The following is an 11918-nucleotide window of genomic DNA, read 5'->3' as shown; positions in this document are numbered from 1 at the left end:
TGGCTCGGCACCTTTTGCTGAAAATTTTGATTGGCTGCTTGGTTGATCGCGGTTGACTGGTTTCTGGCCACCAGTTATCGGTCACTTTATTGTGCATTGCGCGCGCAACCTTTATAATGCTATTGAATAGGGTTGATTGAGTTTGATTTGAGTGGCCGAAAACTGAAACACCGCAGCTGTTTCTATTCTAGTCCAATCAAATCCCTCCGGCCTCAACTTCAGGTTATGGCGCTCGCCTTTTGGGCCCTCGGTGGCCCACTTTCTGCCAAATTTTCTTATTTCCTGCTCTAAAATGTATGTAATTAGCTATATATTAATATTTTCCGACAACATTTTAATTTTTCTCTGTGCTTTTGCAGGAGGTGGCCTCGAATTTGGTCGCTGTTGGGCGCCGAAACACGTTCGAAACGGCGACTGCTGCTCGTCGTGAGCGTCTACGTGTGCCTGATGGGCCTTGTTTGGCTCGCTCAGGTCCCCCTGAGACCTTCATACAAAACGCAGATCCACAACAAACTCACAGACGCTCTGCAGCAGCAGCTGAAAAAGCCGGACAGACGCCCAGAGAAGCAATTTGAAGCCCTGCTCGCCGACCCAAAGGAAACGGGCCAGCAACCTGAAAAAGTTCTGACAGTGATTTTTAAAAGGTTGATTTGATAATAAAAAATATAAAAAAATCGAAATATGCCCTACATTCAAGCTTTGTGTAATTTATTCATATTTTTCTGAATCTGTAGCTAATATTGAATTAATTTAAAGCAATATTTTTAATCCAATTTAATTTTCAGAGTTGATGGTGATCAAGACAACCTGATCAGCTTGGTGGAGTTAGTGACATGGATAAACTCCAAAATCCAACACCACATATCCCAGTCACTGAGGGAAAATTTTGTAATTTTTACAATGGTCGACAGCAACCCCAGAAATGGTAACTTTTGAGGGAGAAATTTTATTTTGATAGTTTAGTAATGAATTTTTTTATTAGGTCTGATTTCCTGGGAGGAATACCACCATTATTTCCTAAAAAAACATGGCTTGAATGAGACCTACATAAAAAATCATGACAAAAAACACAGAGGATTAGTTCGTTCTATTAAAGGTTGAATTAAATTAATTTTTAAGTTTCAATGTTAATTTATAATTTTTTTATTGTAGAGACAATAATGAAGGAGAAAAGAGCGTGGTCTGAAGCAGCTCGTTCAGATCCGTCATACTTGAACGTGGATGAGTTCCTAGCATTTCGACACCCAGAGTCGAGTCACTCAACTATTGTGCAATTGGTGGAAGAGCTTCTGGACAAATTTGACCGGGACGGAGATGACACTCTCACAGAGACAGAGTACGCCAGTCTCAGGGCTGAAGGCGACCTCGAGCATGAAGCCGAAGAGCTTCGGCAGGGAGAGGGAGAAAGACGAGCCGAGTTTCGGACACTGATCGACAAAAACCACGATGGCAGAGCAGACAGAAATGAATTACTTGTAATAAAATTGCATATCTTTATATCCTGCTATTTCTTTAATTATTTTTATAAACTAGGTATATATTGATCCAAGAAATCCAAGGCACGCCAGAGACGAGGCTGAGACGTTGGTCATGTTGGCCGACACCAACAAGGACGGCTTTTTATCTCTCCCTGAAATCCTCAACAAGATGGACCTATTCCTCTCAAGCAAAATGGTCAACGCAGCTAAAAGTTTCCACGACGACTTCTAAAATATCTGAATTGGTTTTGTCTTTTTTGTGCAGATAAAAGTATAATACTGAATGTGAAAACCTTCAAAGACCGACCAAGCCTGATTCAGAGATGGCCTGATAGTCGCTTTCCGCCAGCTCTGAAAAACCCTCTTTAAATCAGCCGTGCCATTTATTACGTAACAAATCACGTTGCTTCCATTTTTAATGTCATTGCAGCATTCCTAAATAATTAATACTCATCCATGTGAGATTTCTATTGTTAGTTTTGATGTTTTAAAGTTGTAAAAATGTGCAATCTAAGTCGGTGACAATTTACTTGTGTCAGGAGACGATCGATTTAGATTTCAAAAGTTTGTGGCTATACAAAATATCTTGTGTATGTATACAAGTACTTAAAAAACAAAACGTTTATTGTTCTACTGGTGGTTTTGGCCTTACTGGCCTATATTTCAAAAGCCATTTGTTTAGATTGCAATTTATTCCATTCTTGTGATTTTTAGCATTTTTTATGCCATGAGCATTTTTATGTGATATAATATTATATTATTTCCCATGTGTATACTTAAAATACTCATCAATTATTAATGTTCAACTTTTGGTTGTGATCACATTTTTAATAAAATTTTCCAGCTTTGAAATTCTGTTTTTAATTCTATATTAAACTTAAGATTCAGTCTCGGAACATACTTTGATTAGTCTTTAGCAAAAAATACATCTTATTTGGGAGTATAGAAGATTTGATTGTGAGACTGATCGTGAAAAACAGCACTTTCACTTGCATCTAGAGCGGTGACCATCAGCTCGTCGTCCTCATAGCAAGTTTCAAAATGAGAAGAGTGAGACAGTGGAGATATTCCAAGGTGAAGGGTGCCAAAAGCAGGGGTGAGTGAACTTGTCCCAGGCTGGGCTGACACTACTACAGTGGGTGTCCTTTCACCATCTGAATTAAATTTTGAGAAAAATGAAATGCGTAAATTATATGGTAAAAATTACCAGAAATTTTCTTCTGAGCCATCTGAGGTGATTCAAGGGGATATCTCCTTTTTGGAGTACTCAACGGAGAATTTTGCTGGGACCTCATAGCAGCAGGCAGTGGACTTTTCGGAGCTTGAGCCGAGTCTCGGTTGAGGAATTTGAGTCCAGGAGGCACTAACCTGAATTTGAAATTGGTTTTAGAATATAAACATGAAAATTTAAATCTTTTACCCTGACGGCGCAGATTGGAGGTGAGCAAAAGCCTTGTGGACGAACAGCTCGAGCTTGTTGGTGAGCAAGACTCCGCATCGAGGGTGGCAGCAGATCAGAGGCAGGTGGACTTCGAGGTGGCACAGGATCTCCTCGACCTCATAGGTCTTCACGCTGCACAGGGGGCAACTCATTCTGGGCGGGTGCGCCTCTCGTTCGTGCATCTGGCATCTCGCCACGGTGCAAAACACCCTTTTGCATGTTCGGCAGGTGTGCTAAAAAAGAAAAAATATTATTTTATTGTGACAAATAATTCATTTAAAAGATACTCTGCTTTAAAAGCGAAAAATTCAAATGTTTTTCTTATTGCTACAAATAATACAATGAAACAATTTTTAGAGATGGGATTTAATCCACAAAATTAAGAAATAACACCAAAATAATATAGACAATAATCAACCATTTATAAACTTACCCCTTCTGGAAAAGGCCACACCATTTTAAGGAATTTTCTTTATTAAATCTGATTAAATCGAATAAATCAGAGAGACACTGCAAGATTTCAAGGATTAGCTGCTGTGGCAAGAGCTCCAAGTCCAAAAATTCTCCCTGCTTATTTCGCGCAGAATCTGCTGTGAAAAGCAACAAACCTTGGAAATGCATGCGCGCGTGTGAAGTGTGTGAATTTTGCGCCGACTTGCATTCGTGTCAAGAGTAAGACGAGTCTGCTGTCTGCTTTATGTGTTTGATCTGTTCAGCATTCCTTTTCGCGATCCTATCATTCTTGGCGGCATTATTGCAATTCTCTCTGAAAGTAATGAAATATTTCACGAAAATTTTTGTTTTTGGCAATATAGTTCGATCCAACAATTATAATTGGAATGAAGCCTTAAGAAAAATAAAAATAGCAATAAAAATGTTTCTTTCTATTATTATGTGAAGGCTTTGATGTATAAGCACTTAGAATTAAACATTTTTATTTATCCAATAAAACCAACAACCTGTTATAATATTCTGATGCAAATAAGTTAAATTAATTTCTAACACTTTCATTATCTCTTAAAAATTTGTCATAATTCTTTTTTTATTCTCTATTATATACTGTAATTTTGATCTAATTGTAAGCATTTTTATTTTTTACAAGAACATAAAAAAATTTCATAAATATTTCACGTTTGTTACAAAATTATTGAAAATTATCTTGTAAAAACCAGATAATCCCGGATTTGTTTCTGCAATTTAATGAATGCATATTTTTTCTTCAGTTGGAGGTTGGAACATCTATAAAAATTTAAATTTTGATATTAATTGCACTGCGACGTGTCCACTCAGATAGACGTACAACAATTTTTGACTGATCGTTTTTTTCCCTTTAATATTCAATAATAATGCTGGACCACAAAGAAGCATAGCAACCCTAAGACAGCGGATTATAGAGCGAAGGGTAAATGATGTGGCTCGAGCACAATGGAACTTAGGCAACCCGCAAAACTCGCCTTTTTCGCACGCCCGTTCATTTTCTTTTGTATATTATTTTTTTTCTCTCTCTCTCTCGGTGGATTACGCGGCCGGACGCGAAATCCCCTTGGACTTTGTGTCTGCTGGATGCGAGGAAGAGATCATCATTTCTTTTGGAATTGCGGTGTATAAAAACCACTCGCATGTCAAAGCTGTCAGCTTTGAAGGATTTTCCGATAGCGAAAGGGGATGAATTTTGTGAGCGAGTGGCCGCCGTTGGCGAGTTTGCTTGATATAACGCAGGGACTAGAGTGAAATCCAATATAAAAATCAATCTCATCAATCACTCTTGAAAAGCTTTTGAATTGATCTATAAAAGCGTTGACTAGCCAAGAGTTCCTAACATTTATCAATACAAAAATTAATTTAATGCTGAAATGAATACCTAACTTCAGTACTTTAAAAATTCCATCACTTTTAGAATTTATAATTATTTTTCAAGCCTAGGCTTGTAAAAATAATTATAAAGCTTTCAGTACTTTAACCTTTTTTATTAAAATTTCAAATAGCAATATGATACAAGTAAAAACTTTAGCGGCGTAAAAAAAATCCTTATTTACGATTAATTTTAGTTGCTCTTATTGGGCTCATGTTTAGTTACTTGGTATAAAAACATTTGTGGGCTTTTTCTATCCCCAAGCTTTTAATGAACCGAAATTCATCACCCGGGGGTGCGATGTGTGAGACAGAAAGACAAATCGGGGGTGCATCAATTATCGTGATTGGATTAAAGAGGCGACTCCCTTATCCCATCTGCGTTCAGACATTAGCGCACAAATGTCTAATGTAATTGTGACAAGTTCTCTGATCGTGTGACGAAGATTTAGCGGGCATCACTTGGGACTTAGCTTTTTATAGAGGTTTTGGTTATTTGCAAAAAAGAATGAGGTTGCATTGTTAAAATAATAAAAATAATTACGTAAAATGTTGGGTTAAAAATTACTTTTATCATAAAAAAGATGAATTTTAATAAGAATTTATCGGAATTTATTAACAAATATTATTTTCATATAAAGAAAGCTGGATTTTTTTATTTAGATAGCCGAGCTCTATTAAAAAAAAAAAATTTTTCTTCTACAATTTTATTTTTTGTTTCAGAGGAGAAGGGAAATTTGCAAGTCATGACAATTCCATAAGCCCTTTATGAAGTTTGAAATTAATATGCAAGAGCGTGTCGGCAGATGAGCCAAAATTCCTAATCCAGAGAGCAACTGCGGGTTGCAGCATATTCGGTCCTCCAGGGATCAATTGTATTGCAATCAACGCAGAAAGCTGGCCGATCACCGCCTGCTCGCCGTCTGCCATGAGGAGACTCTAAATACCATTATTATTATGACAAATGTGTTTGCATTTGTATCCATCAGGCGAGAGGAAAGGGATGTTTTGCACACCGTCGAGACAAGCGAGGGTGCGGCGCGTCGGACACACACACATTTATCTCCCTCGGCTCTGTCGCGTTGCCAAATTAATCCTGTGGGTTTGGTGGACAAAAACTTGCCGAGCTCCGGTTGCACTGCAAAATCTCCCGTTCATCATTTTATATAATGTATTCGACCAACAATATTAATTATATAATTCCAAACTTCAAATTTGATTTATTATATGGCAAATTTTTCTATTTAATTTCACCAAATTACTTTCTTTAAATATTTAAATGTATTTAAATATTAGAAAAGTAGTTAAAATAATTTTATATTCAAACAAAAAAATTTGATTCAAAATAATTTTGGTGCCTTCGAAGTGCTGCTACCCACCGGAGCACCAGCGAAGCGCAGCCCGTCGTGCTTTGAAACTCGAGACAGCACCATGGGCTGGGTCTCTATTGTAGCAAAACCCCTGCCTGCGCCGAGCGAGCCGGAGATAAACCCATTTTTGATTAATGCACTTCAATTTTTCACCGGGCGGCCTCCGCAGCAGGAACCAGATGCAGAAATTCATCATCCGGGGCGGCCCACACCACCCCGAGGAAAAGCTTTTATCCTCTATTAAAGAGCAAAAAAATTCACACAAAAATGTTCAAAGTTACACAAACACACACTATTATGCATTATGTCAAATTTTGGAAAAATTGTTTTAAATTATGTTTCAAAATAATTTAAGTACTGCATATCCGTAAAAAAATAACCAAACTGATACAAAACAATATATTTTTTTAATACTTTTTTTGTCATTGACGACTTGTTTAGTGAAGATCCGAATAAAAAAAAGCAATTTTAATTTAAATCTTTATATAAAACAAATTTTTCACTTCAAAATAAATTCTTTTGAGAGATTATATTGTTGTAAAATATGATGTACGCAAAAAGAGTAATTATAAAAATAATTTTGACACTTTGAAAGAATAAATTAAGATTTCATGATTTCATTAGATAACGATATCATTATTATGCTAAAATAAACATCTTTTTTGTTGTAATTTGTGATTATTCTCTTAGTGAATAATTTAATTAAAAATTTTGTTTATATAAACCTTTTTCAGAGAAATTTTTATTCATTTTGCTTTGTTCATTAAAAATTTTTTATATGCATATTCAGCTATTTTGGAAATAGCCCAAAAGTATTGTGATATACATGCGCATCTTCTTTGGGTACTGCGCATTATTAGATTTTGCAGCAGAAGGATTTTTTTATAAGAAAAATAAACATTACATAATATTTTTATTAATTTGATAATTTTTGCAATAAAAATCTCATCCAACCCTCTCTTGCCATTGAAATTTGCAAAGCTTAAATATTGCTTCTCCTTTCAATCCACGTTCGCAGGTTCATCATAAAGTTAAAACAGAAACCATACCGCGTGAACGTAAATGATGATAATTTTTGGCGCCCTGGTCTGATTATCCAAACGCCCGCTGAAATTCCTGTGATTCTCCTCTTTCCTTCTTTCCCGCCCGTGCCCAATTCGACCTTGCCTTTGATTGGCTGAGAAGCGAGAGACAATTGCAACGATGCACACACGATTGTAGTTTCCCTCCAATTCACTTTGTGTATGTACAATCATGATGTGCGGATTTTTGACATTTTCAGTGCATTTTGGACAGTTTTGGAACCGAATTTCAATCCTCGGGACACTAATATCGTGCACATCGTTGGCGGACGTTTCATTTAGTGTCATTATTCGTGAAAAACGACCTCAACGACCTGCAGATGAGACGGCACTGGGCAGTGAAGAAGAGGACCAGGAGATTGGGAAATCCGGAATGGACACTCGTTGCTGAAGATCTCTCATCTCCCAGGCTGGATAAATGGAACCAGGAAACCTTCAGGATGCGTTTGTAGCTGAAAAAGGTAGGATTTCTAATCTATTAAAACGGATAATGTAAGATTTTAAGGATTTTACCATTGGAACTTCGAAAAGGGCAGGACGGCCTGCAATACTGGCATTTATTTATTTTATTTTTTCATTTTAACATGTCCTATAGGATGAATAGAAATCGTTGTTTGAGTTGGAAACTTTTCGGATAGGGAAAGGGAATTAAATAGAATTAAAATTAAAATGTTACATAATTGAAAAATACAACACGTGTCCCCCTAGCGGCCTAGCGGCTTTTGTTCAAATATAGATGTTTTTTTTTTGGGCTTGTTCTCATTTATGGAAAATTATTGAAATTTGGGGAAAAATTTAACATTAAAACTATTAAAAAACGTTTGTTCGGAAGCTCTAGTAATTATAACTTTTAGTTTTTATGTGAATTTTTGGATTTTTTTCTTAATTTATTGGCACAATAAGAGATACGGTTGAATGTAAAATAATATGTTGACTGATTGCACCTAAAATTTTAATAATACTAAATAAGATATAAAAATTATACTGTCATATTTTTATTGAAATGTTATTATATTAATACAAAATTTCTCAGTTGAATAGTTTCTTCAAGCGCATATTTTTAAAAATTGAAAATTAAAATTTATATTTTAGCAACGTGAAAACAATTACAAAAGATACGAGTTGTTTCTAATATTTTTGAATCACAAATTTTTGCAGTACTTAGCAAGTCTTTTGCCTCAGGGCCTTTGTCAATTTTAGTTACAGTAGTTTTTTTCCACTTCTTTTTATAGTTTGTCGGGCATACTTTGCGATTGCTTTTGTCTGGCACGGAAATCAATTTGAGGCAGAGTAAAAAAATCGGAAAAAAAGAAACCCTTCTTCTTCTTCTTCGAACTCTTTCGGCGCGGCTCGTTGTGAAGTTCTACTTGACTTGCCACCATATAGCTCTCTCGGACGGGGGCAGCTGCTCTTTGAGTCTTTTCTGTGTACGTGTGTACCCTAATAACTGAGAGAGAGAGAAGAGCAGCCGGCAGGTTTGCTCGAGCGGAATCAATTAGTAACAGCACCGCGGTGACCAGTGGACCCTGCACTGGTCGCATGCATGCTTGGCGCTCGATCACCTCTCGATCTGCTCTCACCCCTGTCCCATTTTTTATGAAAAGGCTGGAAAAGCATGCAAAAGTGTAATTCGTATCAGAAAGGCAGAAAATTTAAGAGGGAAAAATAAAAATTACAAAAAAAAACAATAAAATACAATTAATTATGATTTGTATTTATTGTTTTTTGTAACAGTTTTACTCAAAATTAATCTAATTAATAGAAAAATCTGTACAACATGATCTGTGTAATATAAAAATTTTTAATTTTAGGAACAAAAACTGAAAAATTAATGCTGATTGAAATTTTAATCTTTTTAAAGTACAGTTATTTAAAAACACTTAATATGGAGTAATTTAAGTAATATATTTATTCTCTATTCATGGAACATTACATCGAAAAAAAAATACACTAAAAAAAACCTTTAATGGTGGTGCAGAAGGCAGCGCCCGGTTGATCTTAAATTTTTCTCTTTGGGCTTTAAATTAAAACCATTCTTCTTTGATTTTAAAACAATATCATCCTTAATTTGATGGTCCGCACGAAGATGTAAAAAGCTGTAAAAATTTAAAAAGGAAAGATTTATTTTATTTTACATATTTATTAATTTTTTTTTTTTAGCATGTGGATGGGGTCTTTTTGATCTCGGAAGTTTTAGAAAAATTCTTGCTAGTGGTGGTGCCGTTTTATTCAACAGTTCCTTTTTTTAATTAATTTGTTATCAACAATTGAATTAATGTCAAACATTGTATTTGCAACCGTGTGGACAAATAAATTCCAATTGTTTGCCAATAATTGCAAAAAATGGTTCCTATTGTTCATATTGTTATTAAAACTTGATTTTATTGTGGCAATAAGGAGTTCTCAAATAGCTCAAATATATAGAAACTAATTACAAGTTTAATAACGGAGTTATTGATTGGTTTTCTTTACTTGTATCCCAAACTTTATTTCGTTTTCAAATAAAAAAATCCATATATTTTGAACTTAAAACTGAAAGTAAATTACAGATTGAAAGTAATTTAAAAAAAACTTTCCCCATTGGAACAGCAATTAGCTTTTTAACCGTGAACATATAATATTTTTTACAGCCTTTCAACATGTGAAAGAAAAACTGACTGTCTATAAGGCTGAATGGGCTCTTGTTTGTGCGGTTGATTGACTCTCCGTCGCGGTTTTGTATGGTCGTTGGTCACAAGCGAATAGCGCTGAGAAAATTAAAAGCCAAACTATTCATTCTAACTTTTATTCATGTCACCTGCAGCAAAAAAAAAAAACTTCAAAGCGAGAATGAATGCATTCAATTTGTATAGTTTTTACTTAACCACTTTTATTTTTATTCTTTTTTACCGAATAAAAGTCATAAAATTTTTAACGTTTCCTCTGTATAGGCATCTTCTCAAGTACGGGAAGAAAATTTATGACTCGAGAGAAGCGCTTTTTCGTATAATCTTGAGGTGAAATCATGCGATATTATATTTCAATCCTTCTCCTTTCTGCACCACACGTTTGTAACAAAAAAAACGATCCTCTTCCACTCTCGAAAACAGATATCGCAATAATAATGGGAAAAATCACATCTCGTCCCTCTATTTTATTGCTCGCCGCCTAGCATTTATTACGAGAGAGTCAAAATGAAACTTTATCCGAGGAGGACACATATTTCGCTCGCTCTTCGGGCTCGTCATCGATTACTTATTCCTCGCCGCGGCAAATGCGAAATCACCCGAGAGTGCTAAATTATTGGTCGGATGACGCAGCCGGTAAAAAGTTTTTTTTTACACTCTTCCTAAGTGCTAAAAGTTATTGAACTGTTCCATTATGTATGCTGCGTCTAACAGCAATTTAAAGAAAACGGCATAAGTAATATTGGATAATAATTTATTCACTGTTAAGCGTAAACCACTTTTGAAAATAATATCGTTGCTCTTCATAAATATTTGCAATTTGCAACAGCAGACATTATAAACTCTAAACTTTTGTATAATTTAATTCAATTACTAGTGAAATTAGAGATAAATTAAAGTTCTTTAATTTTCAATTTTCAAATAATGTGGCTTTAATTACCATTACAATTACACATTTTACGTAAAAAAATATTGAGTTAAATGTTTTAAAATAAAAATATTAAATATTTATATTATTTTATCATAAAGACTTCTTATCAAAGTCAAAAGTTAACAACAATAGAAGCCATTTTTGACAATCTGAATCAACAACTATTGGACAAATTAGAAATTTTGAACACTTTATAAAAGATTTTTTTACTTTTACAATCAAGGAGTCCTTTGAATAGCAAAGCAGGCCACATATTCTGGCTAAAGTGATTCCATTCATTCAATATTTCCCTGTCAATAATAAATTATTTATATTTTATTTTAAAAATTGGGCAACTAAACTGCAATAATGGAAGGCATTTAAAAAAATGAGGCATTCTTCTTAATTAAAAAACTTGAATTTTAATATTTTTTATAAATTTTATATGATTTTATATAAAATAATTTCTGAATTATTTCTTTATAATTATTATATTCATGTGGGTGTAAATCAGACATTTTTGTTTTGGTCCTTGCTTTTAATATTGTAATATCAGTGAAGTCCACTTAAATTTTTTACTACCAATAATTCATGATAAAAATTATTTAACTGTGAAGTGAAAAAAGCACCTGGTGTGTGCAAATGGCAATAATAATAAAGCTGGCGGGTTTAGAGTCTAATTTAATATTTTCGTCCTTAATTAACAGCATTTTATCGTGTCATAAACTATAAAAGAATGAATAAAAATTCTGGAAGGTGATTGAACTTTTCCCAGTACAGACCGGAATATATATAAAAAAATATGTATATTTCTCAATCTCGACTTTCGCCTTCTTTGGGCTGCACTTTGCTCTCTCTCACATTAATCACACCGAAATTATGATCGACATGCTTTTTCACTTACGAAAACAACCTGCTGCCGAAGCGGAGTAATTATACCGCACGTACGAGAGATGGACATGCCGCTCATTTTAGGTCCATCTATAATTTCCCGAGAGGAGGCTTGATCGAGGGAACGAAAAATGCGTAATAAATTAAGCGCGGATAAGAGCGGAATAAAAATTAGGACTGCCTCCTGATTTTTCGTGAGCTCGGCCGTCAGCAGCTTACGGACGGAAAG

General features: G+C 34.8%; 2 protein-coding genes and 1 long non-coding RNA gene across 3 annotated transcripts in view; 2 read left to right on the top strand and 1 right to left on the bottom strand.

Moving 5' to 3' along the window:
• Positions 1–137: 137 nt before the first annotated feature.
• Positions 138–2330, top strand: LOC132204321 (45 kDa calcium-binding protein). The gene is made up of 6 exons (XM_059632774.1): positions 138–294; positions 360–644; positions 786–925; positions 983–1096; positions 1153–1475; positions 1534–2330. Coding segments are annotated over exons 1-6 (1041 nt in total). The 5' UTR covers positions 138–292; the 3' UTR covers positions 1711–2330.
• LOC132204322 (uncharacterized) lies at positions 2166–3529 on the bottom strand. Its single transcript, XM_059632775.1, has 4 exons — positions 3353–3529; positions 2899–3152; positions 2686–2846; positions 2166–2632 (listed from the first exon to the last, which is right to left on the bottom strand). The coding sequence occupies exons 1-4, from the start codon at positions 3374–3376 to the stop codon at positions 2409–2411; spliced, it is 663 nt and encodes a 220-aa protein (XP_059488758.1). The 5' UTR covers positions 3377–3529; the 3' UTR covers positions 2166–2408.
• Positions 3530–7448: 3919 nt separating this feature from the next.
• LOC132204391 (uncharacterized) overlaps positions 7449–11918 on the top strand; it is a 125067-nt gene continuing 120597 nt past the window's right edge. The window contains exon 1 of the long non-coding RNA XR_009442522.1: positions 7449–7683. This is a non-coding gene — a long non-coding RNA (uncharacterized LOC132204391). The remainder of the gene's footprint in view (positions 7684–11918) is intronic.

The sequence above is a fragment of the Neocloeon triangulifer genome, unplaced genomic scaffold, assembly GCF_031216515.1.
Source record: "Neocloeon triangulifer isolate White Clay Creek 2 clone unplaced genomic scaffold, ASM3121651v1 ptg000022l, whole genome shotgun sequence".
Classification (NCBI taxonomy): domain Eukaryota; kingdom Metazoa; phylum Arthropoda; class Insecta; order Ephemeroptera; family Baetidae; genus Neocloeon; species Neocloeon triangulifer.
The sequence above is the reverse complement of the archived record's forward strand: the minus strand, read 5'-3'. Positions and strand labels throughout refer to the sequence as shown.